General features: G+C 40.1%; 1 protein-coding gene across 8 annotated transcripts in view; it reads right to left on the bottom strand.

Annotated features, from left to right (window-relative positions):
• Window positions 1-2404: 2404 nt before the first annotated feature.
• Window positions 2405-21206, bottom strand: part of SHC3 (SHC adaptor protein 3) — a 59366-nt gene continuing 40564 nt past the window's right edge. For all 8 annotated transcript variants that reach the window (XM_077171791.1, XM_077171793.1, XM_077171792.1 and 5 more), the window contains 6 exons: window positions 17169-17295; window positions 15947-16100; window positions 14872-14968; window positions 13820-14014; window positions 11401-11696; window positions 2405-8376 (listed from right to left, as the gene is read on the bottom strand). In XM_077171791.1, coding sequence (XP_077027906.1) covers window positions 8248-8376; window positions 11401-11696; window positions 13820-14014; window positions 14872-14968; window positions 15947-16100; window positions 17169-17295 — 998 coding nt within the window. In that variant the 3' untranslated portion in view covers window positions 2405-8247. The remainder of the gene's footprint in view (window positions 8377-11400; window positions 11697-13819; window positions 14015-14871; window positions 14969-15946; window positions 16101-17168; window positions 17296-21206) is intronic.

The raw sequence follows: 21206 nt of genomic DNA, 5'->3' as shown, positions 1-21206 counted from the left end.
TCAAGGGAAGCCAGTTGATGTAATCTTTTGGGGTTACAGCAAAGCTTTTCATAATATCTCTTTCAGAATTCTGGACCTAATGTGCAGCCCACAGCTGGATAAACACATCATGGGGTGGGTGAGCAGCTGGCTCATGGGTCAGGCACAAAGGGCTGCAGTGAATGGGGTGACATCAGACTGGGGACCTGTCAGTGGTAGGGTTCCACAGGGTCCCATCCTCAACCCTCTGCTCTTCAACATCTCCAGGAATTACTTGGATGAAGTACTTAATGGAATACTAAGCAAGTTAGCTGATGATACTACACTGGGGGAAGCTGCCATCTCCCTCAAGGCCAGAGAGGCCCTGCAGAGAGACCTCAATAAATTTGAGGGCAATCACCAACTGCAAGAAGTTTAATAAGGGCAAGTGTTGGGTTCTGCACCTGTGATGGTTGAGCCCTGATTGTGTGTGTAGACTAGGGAATGGGAAGCTGGAGAATGAGGCACTGGAGAGCAGCAGTGAGGAAACAGACTTAAGGATCCTGCTTGATGGCAAGTTGAACGTGAGTCAGCAATGCCCTGTCCTGTGGTGCATCAGGCACAGCATGGCCAGCTGGGCAAGGGAGGGCGTTGTCCTGGTCTGCTCTGCACTGGGGCAGCCTCACTTTATGTGCAGGGGGCTGGTTTGGGCACTACAATATAAAAAAGATACTAAGCTATTGGAGAGTGTCCAATAGGAGGCCATGTGGATTTGGAGGGGAAGCTGTGTGAGAAGCAGTTGAGTCTTATCTCTTCAGCTTGGAGGAGACTGAGAGAAGACCTCATTGTGATCTACAACATCCTCATGAGGGGAGGGGACCTCTTCACTATCATGACCAGTGACAGACCTTGAGGAAGCAGCATGAAGCTGAGTCAGGGGAAGTTTCGGTTGGATATTAGGGAAAGGCTTTTCACTCAGAGTGTGGTTGGGCACTGGAACAGGCTCCCCAGGGAAGGGGGCACAGCACCAAGCCTCACAGAGTTGAAGAAACATTTGGACTCTCAGACACAAGGTGTGATTCTTGGGGTGTATTGTGCAGCATCCAGGAGTTGGATGTGATGATCCTGATGGATCCCTTCCAGCTCAGGATATTCCATGATTCTGTGAATGCTATGGAGCTGAGGGTGGCAGGCTCTGCATCTGCTATCCCCAGAGCTGGAGGAAGTCTTTGCCCCTGCTTTCTGGGAGTAGGGTCAGTCCATTGGCCTATCTGCTTGGAGGGCAGTCTGCTCCAGTTATGCCAGGCATGGCTGCTCCCTGGAAAGAGACATTTTGCAAGTGTCTATAGTGAAACTTTGTGCTGCCTTCAAGGCTTGTTTCCAACTGCTCTAGTAAAGAAATGGAAAACACACCTGTGCATAAAGTGCCAGGCACCAAAAAGCTTGGGTCCTAAAAGTGGGCAGTCAGCTCCTTCTGAGCAGAGATGTGCTGGTATTCACCTGCAGATGCCATTTCACCTGCCAGCACAAGTAAGGACACTTCCAGCAGGAGCTGGGAACCTGGGCCATGCTAGGCCTGGAGAAACTCCCTTCTTGTAGCCAGACTCATGGGGGCCAGGTACAGCAGCAATGATTGGGGGTTTCTGCTGTTGTCCTGTGGCCCCCCAGGACCTGAAGAAGGCTGGAGGCACCATGCGGAGGCATGCAGAATTTGCAGGTGCCCCTGGTGCATTCAGAGCTACATTTCTTTTCCCCAAGAGCAGTGTGACTTTCTAGGGCATGCTTAGGCTCAGCTTGTGTCCAAGTGGTTAAAAGAGAAGAAAGGGCCTTTGCAAGAAGACGTGGTCAGTGGAGGAAGAGGACTGGGGTTAGAGCTCAGCAGAGCTAAGCTTCCTGCTGACATGGAGACAACATTGTCCTCTCCACAGCACACAAAGGGGCTGCTCTTGTCCTTGCAGCCAGTCCCCACGGACACATCATGGAGTGCACTACCCTTTTCTATTCTCACCTCTTCAGTGTGCCAAGCAGGAAAGCTACCTTTACAGGACAGGGCATCATCTGGCTCAGAAGGAGGGCCTGTGTTAACACCTGCGTGTTTTTGCAAAAGTATTTGTTGAAAACAAACGTGTGTTGTCTCTGTCAAAGAACATGGAGCTCCTGTGGTGGTGTAAGGTCACTGTAGCTGAGGTCCAGGTCCTCATGTGCTATTTGGCCCTCTGAAATTGTTCATCCCTGATTCTACTGGGTTGAGCAATTGATTGACTTACTAATATTCAGTATCCAGGTGAACCTTTTGAAATGGCACATATTCTGCCCCAAAAGGTGCCTCCCTTCAGGTTGGAAGGCACAAGATGCAGATTGGGCTCCCAAGCCCAATCCCAAACCCAGCAAATAAACTCCATTAAGGAACCTGAGCATAAGAGAATAGACTCAAGCCCACTTTACATGCATTTCAATCTAGTAATAGTGCTCACTGTTTTATTACTTTGCTTAAACATATACAAACTGAATAATCAGAAAACAGTTGCATGACACTTATATTCCAAACTACATTGCTCAAGGACTTCCTCAGAGGCAAAATTTGTCTCTAAAGCTAAAATATCACAGTCAGCAGAGAGGCAAAGACTTGAGATTCACAGAAGTGGTTAGGAATATAAATTATCACAATATTTCCACATACATTATTTTTCCTGCAATTCTCAGTTAAAAATGTTTCTAAAAGTAATAAATATTATTAAATAACAATTGTACAATAAAACTTCTTTTTACAGCAAAATAGTCACTTTTTAATTTTGTTGTTGCTGCCCACACAATGCAAAGAAAAACATTTACCGCAAAAGAAGAAACCTAGCTTCTTTCAAGTTTTAACTCTGCAGGACTTTACTAAGAAGCAGTTATCACAGCAATCCAGACAAAAAGGACACAAATATATACTAATTATAATCTTCACATTCTTCACTTAATAGAAAATTTAATGTAATTTTGAATTAATGTATGCCTGGGTGTGTTTGATGTCATGTTCCTCATGGAAGAAGCAGGAGGACTGCTGGAAAAAGCTTCCATTTGACCTGGACTTTATTTGATCTTCATGACAGCTACATAAAGTGTAACTCTGCATCTTAATCTCAAATTCTGAGGCTACCTTTGTTTTCTGAGTCATCTGCACTCTCTCTTACACAGTAGGGTAGCAGAATGAGTCATCTAGTTCTAGCTTCTTTCTTCTTTTGGTTTCCATGACCTGTTGTGTTGTCAAATAAGGTTGAAACACTCTTTGTATGCTGCTTTTGCTAGAAATGTGTAGCTCTGAAATATTATCCCCATTACTGAGACAAAAAAAAAAAAAAAAAGCCCTGCATTTTCTCCCTGGAAGCCTTAGGAGATGTTTACTTTGGAGTGTGCAGAGGAACAGATCAGGGCTTGTGAACATAAATGTCTCAATAAGAGATGAGCAGTAGGCTTTGTATCCCCAGAGGTTCTGCTTTAACTCTATCAACCAATTAGCATGCTTATAATTTGGCAACAACTCTCCATTCTCATTAGTGGTGTAAATGCCTACTGGCTCATGTTTCCAGGCTTCGCATTTCTTATCCCTGAAGTTTTCTCTCCCAAGACAGCTTTTCATTCTCTATCCAAGCCTCTGCTTAACTGCAGGCAAATTGTATGTCCATGTTATCTTTTCCATGGGCATGCCCTCATTCCAGCTGCATCCAATGCAGATATGACCAAGGTCCACAGACACTGTATGTGAGTGAGTAAAGTCCAGCTGATCACAGAGCACTAAGTGGAAATTCACCAACTATTTTGACAGCTTTGAAATTCACATGAATGTGTGAAGAGTGAAAACCTCAGCTTGAGCAAAAGAGACCATGTAAGTCAAAGCAGTTTTGACAGTACACTAAGGTATGTCTGAATTTAGATTTTATGCAGACATATTTTGAAACCCTCAGGCAGATAAAAAGGGAACTATGTCTCTTACTTCATCTTAGACTTCATTTATGCAAATATGGATTATGGTTTACTTAATATAAATTCTTGGTTCTACTTATTTTGGATAAACATTGGAAGCTAAGAAAGAAGTCTTGAAATTGGAATTTGTAATCTTTTTTCAGAGTATTCACAAATTCCAATTATCCCTCTGATAACTGCAAATTTTCTAGAAAGTGGAAAACTTTGATGGTTATCAAATGTTTATGATTAATTGATGATAATTAATTAATGATTATTAATACATTATATCTGGTACTGATGTGCCAGCAGCAATCACATTACAGTATAATTATTTTTTTTTTAATTCTCCTCATCTTACTGCATATGATGCCTGGGGACCATGGTGATAAGAAATGTGAGTAAATTATTCCACAGTGTGGAAAAAATATGAATATAGGCTATAGAAAACTTAGTGCTGGCAGGTGACATTTACCAGACTGTAAAACATTTTGTTCCATTTGCACATTTTGCACTGAAGTCTTGGTCCCAGGACTATGTCCTTTGTTCAAGCTTTTATTGAATATCTGGCAGACAGGTTTTGGCAGAACCAGTGTTACCTACCATTGTGAACCCTGTAGGAAATGAAGTGGAGTGAAACAACTGTATAACTGGGCAAAAAGGCAGGCATTAAGCCATGGAAATTGCATCTTCTCATATGGTGACCAGCCAGGTATGGTTAGTTTGAACATTCTCTTCTTGCATTAAGGAAAGGGAAGCTGCAATTTCTCACTCTGAGCAAACTCCCATTTGTCAGAAGGTAATTCAGTTTTCAGATCATATTTTCAGGTTTCAATGCTTCTGAAGCATATGAAATAATGAATAGTTTGGGAACATGAGTGTACCTAGATGTGCAGCCTATCACTGCCAGCAACATTGGATGAATTCTATTAGCTCAATAATTAGTCTAGATCCACAATAAAAAGTAATCAAAATCATATGGTTAACATATAAGTGTTCTTTGTTTAGTCATTGATTCCTATAGTTGCAACACGACTGAAATCAAAACTGTTAATCAGATAAGACTCAAAACCAATGTAGACAATGTAGACAGTCTTGCAGGATATTTAGAGTTCCAGTTCTGACTTCTCAGCTATTCACTGGAAAAACAACAAAAGATACTATAATATCACCTAATCTCAGTGATTTCTATTGAGTCTAGAAATGTTCTTCATTCAGTAAAATCCCACTTCTTGAAGTCAAGTAGTGAATTACCACAAGCAAATATCTAGTCTTTGAGATTGCATAAAATATAATCAAAAAGGTGAAGTACTCCAAACCAGAGGTGAACATTAAAAGACTCACATTTTTATGCTGTCAGTTGTCAGGTTTTCAGCTAACTTCTCAGCATTTAAATCTATCTTACTACCTTTACTTCTCTTAAATTGGTGGCAGCATTGGCTCCTCACAGAAGTGAGCCCAGCCACTCTAGCAGGTTCAATTAGTTCTTGGTGAAACCAGTTGGTCTAATGACAACTGGTTTGGAGCCGCTATCCAAACAGCTTTACAGTTTATTTGCCCTTTTCATAAAGGGGAAAGCCAAATCCACCAGAGCAACAGAGACAAAAACATGGCTGGATCCACAAACAGAGTATTGAGCAGCACACATGCTCTTCCTTTCTGGACAGTTGTGAGACTGTGTGGCTCCCAGTGATGTAGAAAAGCCTCTGTGTGCTCATGTGTGGCCAGGCAGGATGTGCTGGCAGCCCACCGTGTGGGCAGGCACTGTCGCAGTGCTGCTGTCTCGAACACAGGGCATCTAGGCACGATGTGTGCACCCTTTGCATCACCAGAGGATATGCTGAGCAGGGCAAATTGGCTGTGCTGACAGAGCAGCTCAAAATAGCCACATTCCCCTGGAGGCACGGTTTGTGAAATATAGTCTGGGAAATTCAGTATTTCTGTCAAGCAGTTTCATTTTGTGTCTCCTTGGCATCAGCTTTAATTTCCAAAACATGCAGCTAAGTGGCTGCTAAGTTATTAAAGCTACAGCTAGGAAAGTAGTAAAAAAATTAAGATAACTATTTTGGTGTATATTTAGTGCCTTAAATTCATACACCCAAATCTTGTCACATTTTTGCAGGATATTTAGGAATCCAAAATGGACATAGGAAGCAGGTGGGTTTCTTGAAGACACCTAAGAGGGTTATGCAACAGACTTTTAACTGAAATGATATGCAATATTCGAAGATAAAAAGACACCTTCTCTTATAGGTAGTGATATCACAGTGAAAACTTCCCAGGTCATGGCTACAGGAAGGTTAGAGCATGGAATAACAAGCATTATATATGAAAAAAAAAGTGGCAGCTGAAAAAATTTAAACTGGAATATGGTGAGACATGGGTAAATAAAGTCATTTTGTGAGACTCTCAAAGTCATTTTGGTGGATACTCCTTTGGCATATAAGATCTGTTCCTATTTCCTTGCCACTCCCAGCCTAGTAAAACAAAATTTTAAGAATTCCACTAAACGCAGTGCCATACTGATCTGGGTTGAATTCAGCATTTAATGGCTCTCCTTAGCTCTCAGCTACCATTCAGACCTAGAAATATCAAATAATAACTACCTTTAGTAAAATTAATCACAAGCATTTGGTTCACTAATGTCTTAGTTTGGCTTCTGGTTGTCCTAGTTACAGAATGAAGTGTATTTTTACATAGGTGCATGATTAGTCTTCGGTGTCTCAATAATTTTCAGTTTTCAGATTGCTCAAAATCAAACTTTCAAGTTGCAACTTCACCATATTTAAAAGCAGAAGGTACAAGAAAGTTATTTTGGAATTTTAACATGATAGTCCTGCTGAATATATTCTAAGTGAATTATTTAGTCAGTTTGATTATGGTGTGACAAATTTTCAAATTCTTAGAACCAAATGTAACTTTAAGTATACTGTAGGGTAGGCAGGTACTTAACCTAGACTTACCCTGCTGAGTTTTTATGAATCAGGTCTGAAGATTTGATTTGAGAGACTGGTGCTAGAGAAGACCTTGGATTGCTGAAGGCTAAATCTTGACTCTGGCACAAGCATTGCATTTACAGGAACTGAGTCTATTGAATTTGACTCATAATAAGATTCATAGAATGGGAAAATAACTTTATATAATGTTTAAATGTGAACAGTACAAACATCCCTTAAAGCATTTCCCAGTACCAAAAGTCAAGGGCATTGCTGCCAGAAATGTGTCTTTATTGTATGTGTATTTTTTAAACTTGATATTTAGAGAAAAACAGTATCTTCCCAATGCCTATCACTTGCTGAAGGCCAAAATGAAGTTATGCTTTGGCAAGTAAATGCAAGTGACATCATTTGCAAAACTGACCACTGAGTTCAGAGAGTTTTCACTGCTTACAAGAAGAAAAGATTTTTCAGATATGTCTTTGAACAGTCATGTACATCTTATATTAAGCCTATTAAACACAAGTTATTTGAACTTGTCTAATCAGTATGCAACATCTTGTTTGAGACTGTTAGTTCAAGGACACCTAGATCTTCACCATAAGCGGAGAACTACTCATAAATAACCTTAGCACTGAAATTAAAAAATTGAAGTTACAGTATACTGTTACAATATCATTAGAAAAATCTAAGCACACACCTCGTACACATAGAGATCACACCAAATCTTTGTTAAAGTAAGATACAAATGGTTTGAATAGCATCATATAAGAATTCAAACTTGACGTCAGAAAGATAAAATCCTTTTGATATCAGTGACTGTGAATAATGCTTTTAAAAAACATTTTATGCTAAATTTCTGAGTTGGAATACTAGTTACTGAATTCAGATTCCTTCCATGGTTAACTAGCATAATCCATCTGTAATCCCCATAGTTGTGCTTCTTAGGTAAAATCAGAAATAAGATTTGTAATATTAAATTTCTCAAGAAATTGAGACTGCTGAATTTATTTTTTTATCTGAACAATCACACTTGTTATTTTTCTTTTGGTAAAAACACATGGCACAGAAGATAGTTTTATACTGTCAACAGACTGACTTGAAAAATATAAATATATACTGTATTTATATATATAATGTGTATATACACTATCAACATTCACATTAGAGAATCTGAACAATTTTGGTGAAATTACTTTTAAGAAAGGTTTCTGATGTGATTTCATGTCACATAAAGCATTGAAAATGTTCAAGTGGACCATATGAAATGGGGCTTCTTAAATTTAAAACATACTTGTGAAATGTATGTGACTATGTGGGGGTTTTTTAATGTACATTTTCCTTTCAAATCTGCAATTTCTATGAGTTATAGCTTGCAAGTTGCAATAACTAAAAGAGTTATCTGGAGTCAGTGTTTTCTTTCAGCAGGCTGTTGCAGGCAGAGTTCACTCACTGAAGAAACTATAGGCAAATTATTCTCAAGGTGATAGTTGATGAGATGACTTATGCTGTCAAAGACACGATCTTTTGTACGAACCTTCAAAAAAAAGATGCAAGAAGACAGATTAAAGAGTAAGGTACTTTTCCCTTAGCTTAACACCAAAATTATCTAAGAATAAAATGACAAAATCATATTTTAGAAACTGGTCTCTCTTCCATCAAAATTGGTGGAAATTTGGCACTTATGCAGTGTGGCTTCTGTTTTCTCTCTCACTCCCCCTATTTTCACCAAATAAATATTTTGCATGCAGTTCCATGGACCAGCCTACTCTTATTACTCTTTCTGAATAGGTCTGCTTGAAAACATCTCTTCATGATTTTGTTTCACTGTAAGTCAGATTTTTCTTCTTCAAAGGACTACCTACTTTGAGATGTTTGTACCTTTTTAATTAGGAAGAGCTATCATGCCAGATATGTCAGAAAACAGCTTCTTCGTACACTTCAGCATTTTTGTGCTTTTCTTCTTCCACTCTCAAAAATTCTCTTCCTAGAAAGTGATCCATCCACCATATGTGCTTAGCTTGGGTTTGTCCTACGATGCACATACATCCCTGTGCCTTCAGAACTGAAACACTTCAGGGCAGGAAAAATCATTTTTCCAACCCACATGCCAGACCTCTGTAGCAGCATCCTGCTGGTATGCAAAATTCCACCCATGATAAGAGGAAATTGATATTGCAGGATAAAACAGTCAAAATTATCTGAACCCAAAAACTAATCTATATTACAAAGCAATCTCTAATTATTTAGCCACATATTCACAAAACATTTCCTTCCTATGTTGCAAATGAGTTAGGCATACAACTGCTACAGGCAGAGCACAGATTCACCTCAAGCAAGCATGTTGCACTAAAACTTTGTGTAGGGCTGGCTCTACACCCCTTCAATCAAATGCCTGTGAGCACTGCTCTGAGTAAGAAATGTTGTCTATTTTCCTTTCCTTTCCTATTCTCAGGAAGAGAGAAAAACTTGTGTTAAAACTTTCAAAAGTCATCTTATGCTATGGTGGACACCCCTCCTGAAATAATTCAGTTTCAACATTAAGTTCTGTAAAATTGCTAGAAGTTTAACACAGTATGTCACAGGATTAAAAAAAAAAAAAGAAAACAAATAACTTTGATGGTATATGATGCTTTCTGGTCAGTCTACACATAGTTATATCACTGAAGGAAACCAAAAGTCTCTCCCAATTTCTGAAGCATTCTGCTTTGAAATGTCACTGTCTCTAAAATTAAACTATAATTTTAAAATGAAAAGATATCTTTAAAAAAGCACTAACTTTACTTATCTGTATTCTGAGATGTTCTCACCATAAGTTAGACACTCTACCATCACCAGAGGTCTAATTCTAAATGTAGAAAAATCCTGCAATCCTCCATTTTAAGCATCCGTTGTCTGAATGAGGGATCTCTTTTTCCTATTTTTACTCTTTTGTTAGCTGGATGAGAGCAGAAGCAACTGGACAGTTAACTCTGTTTTGAGAAACACCCTTAAGACCTGTTACGTGTCACTGGGTACTGTGTGTGAAATTAATTTTCAGGCAGCCTTTGTGTGAATCAGTCTTCAAGAACAATCCCGCTGAGACCATGCAGATGAAATACAAGCCACTGGCACACTGTGGTGGCTGGCCACAGACTGGCATGTTATTGATGATTCTCCACTTTGACAAGTTGCAAATAGGGCTGCTCAGAAGCTGTGTCAAGATCCCACAAATCATACAGACAGCACAGCTGTCTGTAAGTAACCACAGTTGCATAAAATCAGTGTTCTGGAACAGTGCCTCCTGAGCCAGGCATCTCAGAGACATTTGGGCCATGATGATACAAGCAGGCTGAGGGAAGGATAGGTGCAGACAACAAGCAGGTCCCTAACCAAGGAGGTCAGCAAATTAGAGATGCACTAGAGGCAGAGCAGCAAAGATGGGGGAGCCCCTCCAACCTGCACAGGAAAAAAATGCCCTGGAAGTCATCACAGGACCTGAGTACTCCAAGCCAGTCCGCACTGCAGCAGAGCTCCCGGTGGGACACAGCATTCCTGCACTTGCCAGGTCTCACAGCAGTGTTTCCCATGCAGTAGCCTGTAACAGCTGTTTCTGGGTTCATGAGGAAAAGAACTAGGCTACCTTGTTGCACGAGTCACAAAACTTGGCAAATTTTAGCAAACGAGGCTGCACCCCTCAAGCGGCATTAAGCCACTCCCCTGGGCTGTTGTACCCATCAAACCCAGGACTAGGCAACTGGCGTCTCAAAAGTGCAAAATCATTCTTTGACTGGCCTCATGTGGCAAATGTAACTAATTGCAACAAGTACCATGGACGCTCCTCACCACTGCAATAGGGATCTGCAGGACTGATGTAATCCTGCCACAGCTTTCTCAGCTCAGATGCCAACAGGCCAACTCCTTTATGGGAGTTTCTCACTTACCTTGGGGCTGGTTACCTAAAGCTGTCCTTTATAGAGGAAAAGGAGTTGCCTATTTGCAGCTACCAGGAGTCAGGAATAAAACTCATGACAATGATTTCAATCTCTCTGAAGAGTTTATGCCTCTGCAGAAGCAGGACAGGACAGCTACAGAAAACTAGAGCTCCCTTGCCCCCTCCATCCTGCTGTGGGGACCATCCCTTCATCAGCTGAGGGAGTCTATTTGCAGCAAAGAAATGGAACAGGTTTACCCTGATTCTCTCCTGGGCATACATGCAGAGAAACACAGAGGGCCTGGTCCATATCCCAGATAACAGAGAAGCCAAGCAGGCTAGCCAAACCTCCTTCCTTTAGCAAGAATGCTGAAGTGGCTTAGCTGCGCTTTTCACCAAGACCACAGCAGTGGTCAAAGTGTTAACTTGCTTGGGAATCAGGTCCCTAAGGCTCCCTGCAGTGTGCAGAAATCATGTGCTAGGTCTTCTGCTAGGCATCAGGGAGGGAATTAGAGATGTGACGGCACATCAGAGATATGAGGTGGTGCTTATGGTAAGGTGTGAATAAGCTGTAAAGAAGATTAAAGGCATTTAGAGAAAATGAGTAGAATCAGAAACCTCATCTGTTAGTGATAAGTCAGTGCTTACAGTTCCTTCTGGGTCCACCAAAAGAAGATGCTTGGCTTGTCCTTTGTGCATGCCTGTCAGCACATAGGAGCCGGGATTCGTGGTACTCTTCCTCACAAGGAAATCTCCACATTTCTTTAATAGCTGTTCTGCTTCTTTCCTGCTCATCTCTCCTTGATACCATGGCTCTGTACTCAGCTCCTCAGCTTCAGTCCGGACAGCTGCTCTGGATAAAGGAGGACTGGTGCATCCCATGGAGGTGGATTTCTTCAACATAGCCTCAGATGCTTGATTCTTGAGAGCATCTTCAAATGGTCCTTGTTATGAAAATAGAAACAAGAGCAGGATCATTCAGATGTAAATCATGTAGCCAAATGGTAATTTTCTGGTCATTTTAAACTGGATTTGTTTTGCATTACAACCACTTCTGTTTATGAAAAAAATAAGGGAAGATACACTAATAGACTTACTGATTTATATAATATATTAAGACTGAGGAGTTTAATGTGTTTAAAATATATATTATGCACAGAATGATACTGATAAAAATCAGGCTGAACCTTGGCAGGATTTTTTGAAAGGTACTGGTTTATTTCACTAGTGGCTATTGTCAACAGCTGTATTTATACAATCTGGTAGCAGGCAAATCTTTCCTTCAGTCTTTCTAGGTATTTCAGACAGTTTAATTTCAAATAAATTACATAATAGGGGTACCTAACATAATTATACTCATATCTGGTCTCTGTTCAAACAAGTCATTCATTTAAAAATTATCCATTACTGAGTCTCCAGCCCAAGGCTATGTCTAGTAAGGAACATTCACCCTCACCACTCAGCCTACTCCTAGCCTCCATCCAGGAAGAGAACTTCACAAAACAGACACAGGTTAACACATTTAACACCATTTGCCTAGTTAAAACCAGCTTTGGGGAAGCATATTGTAAACCTCAGCTAAGTCCTGAACTCAGTGCAACTGTAGAGTTGAGTAGAAAAAAGTGTTATTATGGATCCCAACAGTCTTACAGAAATAGCAAAGAGGATGCATACAGCGCTTTGTTACATGTTGTACTGACCTCTTGGAAGCTATTTGCTATTGCAAGACCTTCATCTGGCCCACCAGTACATATCCAAAAGAAATGTTGTTCTGTGCCCCTAGGCTTACAAAAGGACATCTGGAGAGCAGCACAGTGAAGTGATACACCAGCTCTGAACAGATTGTTCAGATGCAAGGAGTACAAAGCCCTGTTTGCATGGGGCCACAGAGGCTAGTTTAGCTCAAAGAAAAAGGAAAAATATTGTGCTGTCACTGTTTATCGATATCTCAGCCAGCTATTAAAAGTAGCTTACTAATGTCTGCACTATACCACAGTCTGCATAGAGTCCAACATATGTTTATCTCAACAAACTACCATCTTAGGGCTAATTAGCACATTTTCTAATACTACTTTTCTCTGATATTCCAATGGCTGATAACAGCTAACATCCCTGATTTCAAACAGCAGATTTTTTTCCTTTCAGATCTATAATCACAGATAGATACTCTCTCAACTCTCTTCCCTCCTCCTTTCTTTCAATTGAACACCTCACTGAGCTGTAGAAATAGAGCCATATCTCAGCAAAAACATGCCTACACTAAGATAACAGAAATGTAGATACTTTATTTTACAAATAATTTTTTAGGCACCAGCTGCTTTGTCTCACTGCCTTTTAATTATGTGAACTGAATTAAATAAAGCATGGATAAGCAATTTATTTGAGGTAGGAAGAGTAAAAAACCCAAGAAATTTTTCTGTGCATCAAATGCTTTCACTATTTCTTCACCTTATGTATCTTCTCAAGGCTGAAAACAATGTGTATTAGTAGCACCACTACCAAACTATGTCTGACACTTAAGCTGTGGTTTTGCAGCTGTGGTGATGATTGTGATCTAGGAAAAGCTGCCTTCAAAGTTGGAACAGATAGGACAGTAGGCCTATCCAGAGTAAGAGGTAAGTCAGTACTTTAATTTCCATGCTACATTTCTTGTAGCACAAAGCTTTTCCTATATGCATTGACTTCCTCACAATACTCACAGGACAGGCTGAAGACAATTTTCCACCCATCCATACTTTACTTCACATCATCCTCCTTTACTTTCCTGTATGGCAAGCTTCCTGATTAACTTTTCTTCTGACATAATTGCCCATGATATTAAGGACAACATGGACTGCAACTAACCTTAACTCAGATGTTATACAGACTAGCTCCAAGTCTTCAGCCACCCCCATTTTAGTTCAGTCCAATATGAAACCACAATGGATATTAAAATTCACCATAATTACACCAGGAACACTAAATTTCGAAAATTTTGAAAACTTTTTTTTTTTTTTTTAATCCTGAACTGATGCATAAACATATTTTGTCACTTATTAGAAAGGAAGCAAATAGGAAGGGAACTCACTCATGTCAAACAGATCCTTTCCTGGGCTGCTTGCTTGAGCATCCTCTGCTGTTCCACTGAAGGCACTTTCAGCATCTGCCTGAAGTGCCAATAGATCTTCCCTATTTATATGCTGGGTGTTTACATATATTGGCAGCTCTCCAGTTGGTGCTACTTCTGATTTCTCTTCTGACATACTACAAATATCCAGAGATCCTAGAAAAGTCAAGACTTTTTTTGTGTAATCGACAGAACAGTGTTGACCAATTATCATCACAACACATCACCACAGGTTTAAAATTTCCTGGGAGATATAAAGTCAATAATTATTGGATCTAGTAGAAAAAGTGTAAATTAATGGATTCAGAACTGTGTTTCAGTGAGGGTATGGTGGGGCTATTTCCCAGGAGGAAAGGAAATCTTTGAAAATAAAGATTGCAAATTTCAAAAATTATATTCTTTTGGGGAGTCATGAGAGAGGGAGAAGGTATAAAATCCTCAAATGTGTACAGATTAACAATAGGGAATATATTCTGGCCTTTGAACAAAAGTGTCCCTAGAAACACAGTAAATTATTACATAAAGCTGGATGGGGTGAAATCTTTATATGTGCTTTGAAATTACTTGAAATTCAAAGACAACAAAAGGAACATTATACACTATTTGCTATTTGTTGAGTAGAGAAAATTGCTTCACATTTTGAATTAAACTTTTCATTTTAGGCTTTTCATTTAAAAACTCTATTTTGCATACCCTAGTGGGTCACATTTTCAGAACAGATCATGCAGAAGACATGGGTTTTAAGATATAGAAAGTTAGAAAGCTGAAAGTCTGGGTAATTCTATTCATTAACTGCTCTACAGAAGAAAATATTTCATGAAGGTCTGCATTTAATAATTTATCCAGAGGTAATTATCAAATGCTTTTCACTGGCATCAACACTAAAACTCAGACAAAGGGAACCTATCAACCAAGTTCTGTTTATTGCCTTAAGGCTTTGAGACACCAGACTTTCACATGCTTTGCCCTTCAAGACCACCTGCAGTATTACAGCTAAAAGTAGCAAAACTCACCTTGTTTAACAGGCCCATGATGCCATTCTTCACTGCATTTTTCTCCTAAGTGATGGCTCTGATAATAAATTTGCTCTCCTCCCATTCCTGATGCAGACTAGAATGGACACATGTGCAAGGAATTTTTAAATTGCCTTTAAAATGCTCAGACACATTACAAGTGGCTCTGTCAATTTCTTTGGACGTATTTTGTGTACCCTCACTCTTCCTTTCCAATTCATCATAATTTCAGAATATATATATATCTCAAATACATTTGTTTAAGAGTAAGATATTACCAGTGACCTTCAGGTGTTCTTCCCTGGTTTCTGCTTTTAGTTACCCCCTATGATACCAAATGATGCATAATTTCTTTGGTTTGCACTCAGGTAGTGAGTCAACCTGTAACTGAGAAAAGTGTTCAACAGAAACACATGTGGGACCAGAAGACAGCCCCAACACCATAAGCTGAAAGATTCACGTTGGTACCATGGGATGAGGGGACTTGGGGACTGAGGGGAGCATGTTGGCTACAGACAAGACCCCTCTGGATTTAAGCAAAGTCATGCTGGATCTGAAAACACCTCTTAGGGGTCTACATTGATACTGCAATCAAACTTTCAACAGGAGTGCTGGTAGAAATATTCAAGCTGACCTTAGTTCAACATGAGGTGGAAATCCAACCTAGGAACTTGGCTGAATACTGATCACTCCCAAGTCATTAACATAATGAACTGTTAGTAATGGCTGCACTAGATTGTTTAAATGATTCTGCATTAAATCATTCCCACTTAATGTGCACTATTTGATACTCTCTGAAGCAGGCATGGTTTCTGCAAATGTAGTAGCCCCCAGTGGATTTCTGTTCCTTGAACCCAGTTAATCTTTTAATACCATGAGGATCTCATCTCCTTTAATTTGTTCTGAACCTGCCTAATGTGTTGCCCCCTCAATCTGCAATGGCCATTCAGATGGAAACTGGCCACACAGGAAGGGCTGTGAATTACAGACAGTCCCAAGGTATCCACTATAAAACACATGTCTTTTAAAAATTTTGGATCAATCAGCAGGAGAGTAGAAATGAAATTATACTGACCTGAGCTGTGTCTGCAGCAGTGAGAAGCCTTGTTTTGAGCCTGGCATCAAGGAATCCGCCAGGGGGAGGTATTTTATTTGGGATGTTGTTGTAATAGGGATGCTCTGTTGCCTCGTTATCTTCCTCTGTCCATGGGTCCTCAAAACTCTGCGTCCTAAAAGAAAGAGAGTGCTTTCTTTTGCTTCTTACTTGTAAAGCAGACACTTACAGACACTTTCATCAGGTTAAGACTGCCTGTCAGGGGATCACTACTGCATATCGTAGGGACACTTCAGCTACCATTCTAAGTCAGGAAGCAATGATGGATCATGTGTCAAATCTTCTCTGTTTAGACAAACTGACATAAACCTCCTTTGCAATGTACCAAATTCTTTATGCTGAGAAGAGTGTGTTTGAACTTGGCTTTAAAGACCATGATAAACTGCATTAACAAACAACTTTATCTAATCTTAAAATAGCACTTGTAATACTATGACTTGATTGACTAACTAGGCTCTAAATCTTTGTCTTTAGTTATGACTGCTCTATCACCAATATAATTCTGCAAGAACCTCACAAAATCAAGAGATGTGAATATAGCATGCTTCCAGATTAGGATAGCAGCATTGTATATTCCCAATTTAACTAGTTTTGCTTTGATATAAGAAATTACAGAGGGTAAAAGTTTACTAGGGTTTCTAGTAATGTTAGTAAGCACATAGCAATCCATGTCTCTAAAGAAAACAAAATGCTATATCCCAGCCTTTTGAACATACACAAGGAGAGTTTGTATCCTCCAGATATCAATGCAGTCAAACCTCCCTGCAATACATCACATTCCTAGAAACATCACCCTAATATGAGAAATACTAGAACAACATTAGTCATTTTGGAATCCCAGCAGTCTGACCTACTCCATCTAAACTGACACAGCTGCTGTGACAGTAATGAGGAAATGGCACAAACAACAACAATTCTTGGCCATCCATCTCTGCCTACTAACTACAGCACAAAACACATGATCATTTCAACATCATTGTGAAATCCATATTTAGCCTATCTTAAACTGACTGTACTTCTTCCATGTTCATTAGGTAAACACTGTTACACTGTTTCACTAATACAGAAGAAATAATTTTTAAGTATTCAAGTCCTGTCTGTGCCCAGCAACATTGTCCACATTTTATCAAGTAAATTGAAAGCTAAAGAAGGTCCTTTAGCTGTCTTCTGCGATTGCACTCACCTATCAGATAAAGTAGGTGTCTTAGAGGGGCATTGCAAGTACTGCTTAAATCGAAGCTCGAATGCTTGCCCTATGGTGCTGATGACATCCTGGGCCAGGCCATCACAGCATTCCAGTATATGACAAGCTAAATTAAAAAGGTTGACACATGAAAATCACTGTTTATGTCATGGTGGGATGCAATGACCTATGACAAAACACCTACACTGTCAAGGTTAGTTGCTCTATTAGTGATGTGCACATTTCAATAAACCACAATTTTGATACAGTGAATTTCAGGCAATAACAACTTTTTAAAGGTTACATAAAATTGGACTGATGTTTAACTGCAATAGACAAGGTCCCTAATCTGTTCTGCTATTTTAACAAGCCCACAAACAGAAAAAAAACTCATAAAATTTCACTTGTTATTACCTGAATGCAATAGATTGTGTAAGAATTCTAAGCTTTAAATTGAAATTACACAAATATTAATAGATGGTAATAACAATAAAAGCTTTTTTTTTTGTTTTCCTCAGTTTAATTACTTCACTTTTATGTCTTATCACCCCAAGTTCACAAGCTGCTCTCTTTTTCCAAATTACAGTCTGAGGGAGGAGCAGTGTCCGCAGATACTTCCTAGATAATGAGCCCTGATCTTATTCCAGGAATACAGAGGTTAGAGCCTTTTCCTGTTTGTTTGCATGGAGACACTCCCAGCAAACTGCAGGGCTGCTGAGGAGTGCAGAGCCAGCAACCTGATTAGCTCCAGAACTTCCCCATGTGCAACTTCTCTGAACCCACTGTGGCAGTAAAGGGGGAGGATAGTAACACAAACTCTCTTCCTATAAAGACTGAGAAGCCTTTATCAGCTGTCTGAGCAGATATATCTGTCCTGGTTTTAAATCAGAGAATGGCTTGGAGGTCTCATCATTTGTGAAAACGTAAAGAGGTGAACTTGTGGAGTTCCTGCAATTCAACACAGCGGGAACATAGATGTGTGCTAAGAGGTGGAAGCTAAAGATCTCAATGAACAACATCTCAGTGACATCCAGAGAAGCCAAGGTGAGTTGATTTTCCATACTCAGAATTGGACAAGCATATTGTCTACTGGCTAGAGCCTGGACTGGATTTCAAACTGGTTCTTTTCCAAGTCCTGCCACAGGAAAGTGGGTTCTTGCTCAAAGCTACCGATTTGTTCATCCCTGACTGCTTTAATAACCTGAATATAAGCTCCTCAGTTGAAAAACTGCATTTTAGTACATGCCCAGTGTCCAACTCACTGGAACCAAGTGCATTGGATGCCAGTGTCCTACAAATAAGGGTTGGTCGCGACATTTAGCTGAAGTAATACAGGGAGACTAAGTAGGTGTAGATATTAGTTTTTCAGAGGCTGAAATATTGGATAGACTTCTGGAGAGGCCAGAAAAAGGGCCAAGAAACCCTGCAGTTGCTCATATGGAATGTCTGCTGTCTCTTCCTCAGCAGCAGCAGCAGCAGCAGCAGCAGCACCTCATTCAGCACGAGATGGCACCAGCGACAGTGCCAAGCATATACAGTGGTGTTCTCTTCTCACCTTAGAGCATCTACTGTGCCAGCCATCAAGCTGAAATGCCTCGTCCAGGGAAAATGCCCCTGGCTACATGTTGAAAGTGGATTCAGCAGAAAAAAACAGGACCTCCATGTGTCCAAAGACAGAGGCAGACATCCCTGACTAGCAGTGAGACATTTGGTTTTTTATGACCTCTGCCACACTGCTATTGGCATTGAACAATCAGCCCCGGTGGAAGGTGCACATTTATCTCTGGAAAAGTGGTCCAAAAGTAGTTAGGCCAAACAAAGCTAAAATGTTTGCACTCCATAACTAGAGTGCAAATTTAAGGAGGCGATATTGCTCACTGCTAAACCTTTCTGGAGCAGAAATGAAGCATGAGTCATTAAGTAGTTTCAGTAGGTGACATAATGAGTAACCTGTTTCCTTGGATACGTGAATGGACTTTCAGCAGGTAGGAGATACGCTTCTTGTAAAAGGATGAGAAGGTTTGGCTCACACAGAGATGATTTCTTGTGAATGTTACAGCAGAAAATAGACAGCCTTGAGCTTGCTAGATCCAGAATGCAAAGCACGAAGATAGCTTTTCCATCCTTGTGAAGAAATGAGTCTAATATGCAAGCTATACTACAGCATTGGTGATAGGGTAGCATCAGTAACAGCAGCAGTAACATTTTCACCAGACACAGAGGTAAAGACAAATCCCCTTTTAAAGTAATTTGCAGACAACACAAAGAATGAAAGAATGGCAAGTGATGGTAAAAGAGGGCAATTCAGATCCCTTGGTAAATTAGACCCTTTTAAAGAATGTGTTTTAATACAGGTGACATACAAAGTCACTGATGTGCAAAGTACTGATGTATACAGACGAGTGGGGAAAAGCACCCATAGGAAAGCCATAATGCTGAAGGCTTAAAGATCACAGCATGAAAGAATTTCACATGAGGTAACAGTGCTTCACTGCAGCAAAAAAAGGGCTTAGAAGGAACCAGCTGATGAAGAGGACAAAAGGAAGAAAAAATAGGAAGGTGCATTCTGTGCTTTCGTGACAGCCCCTGTTATGCAGCTAACATATACATTTTTAAAAGAGCTGCAGGAAAATGAAGGAAGGAGGTACAGAAGTTATCTGAAGGATGGAGGATGTGCACTGCAGCTGGAATGCTACACAGTCAATCTTTTTATAAAGAAAACTAAGAAATTACTTGACCTGAATAAATGAAAGGAAGACAACAATATCAGGTGCTCAGATGATGTCTCAGTTTAGGATAGCCTAGCTCAACAAGGAACAGTCAAAGGAAGCTAAGGATTTAAGATAGAAGGAACATAGTACAGGAAGACCATAGTGCAGGAGGAACATGACAGAAGACAGAGCACAGGGCTCCTCCAAACCCTACAGAGAAAATATTTGGTCTACAGTGCTAGTCCCTACACTGACTGGGATCTCTCAGAACAGCTAAATCAGGCTTGGATTTAGAGGAAAGCTACTGCTAAAGCAGGTGGGCTGGAGAGCAGCTCTGCACCATGCATTCCATAGTCTGACATTGGAGCCTCTCCAACAGGATATTGTAATGGAACAAGCATTGCAAAGAACTGGACTATTCCTTTCCTCCAATTCTGTTTAAGTTCTCTAGGTATTTCACTTACGTTCAGCATATTAGTATGCTTAGGGCAGGTATTATTTATGAGCCAATACCCTCAAGTCTGGATATCTCTGCACATGGACACAGCAGATTCTACAGGTATCATTAAAGATGACTACATAAGGAAGCTACTGGGTCAGTTGTGCTGATGGTAAGGTGGACAGTTGAGGATTTGCAGGATTAGCATTTTGGAGATAAAGTGTCTGAATTCTCCAGAAAGAAGTACCTCCTGTTGGAAGTACTTAACATCTTTTCTTTTTTTTGGAGATAGTCCGTTCTTCTCTCTCTATGATCTATGAATAGTAAAACAGATTCTCAGGTACATTACAAAATGCTTTGTAGGTTGCATTAAGACCTAGTGAACACAATCAACAAGCAGGGCCCTGTCCATGACTGATTGCTACTAAAGCAATACAATCTTGAATAAAACTTTACTGAGAAAGAGAATTACAGCAAGCTGGCTGTAAAGCTAGTTATTTGATAAAGAATCTGATTCTGCCAGGAAGACTTAGGCATGTACTGGGAAGACCTAACAGATACAGCTGCCTCATCAGATGACTTAATCAGAAGACTGCTCAGCTCTTGCACAGTGATTGGGTGTAGGTAAGACTTGGCTGTTGCCTAGAAGCTTACACAGCCAAGTAAGGCAAGTGTTTGATTTCAGAGATGAAGAGAATCAAAGTGTTATTTGTATGTTATTTGTAATCTGTATGAACTTGAGGCAAGACCTATTTATTCCAAGCTTGAGAAACAAACTGCTGCTTCTTATTGCTACACAATCTTTCCATGGCTCTGTCAAAGGCCATCCTTTGATTGGGCTACATTCCACATTCATGTTTTTCAGGAGGGGAGGGGGTGTTATCTGAC

Source organism: Agelaius phoeniceus, chromosome Z (genome assembly GCF_051311805.1).
Source record: "Agelaius phoeniceus isolate bAgePho1 chromosome Z, bAgePho1.hap1, whole genome shotgun sequence".
Taxonomy (NCBI): domain Eukaryota; kingdom Metazoa; phylum Chordata; class Aves; order Passeriformes; family Icteridae; genus Agelaius; species Agelaius phoeniceus.
The sequence above is the reverse complement of the archived record's forward strand: the minus strand, read 5'-3'. Positions and strand labels throughout refer to the sequence as shown.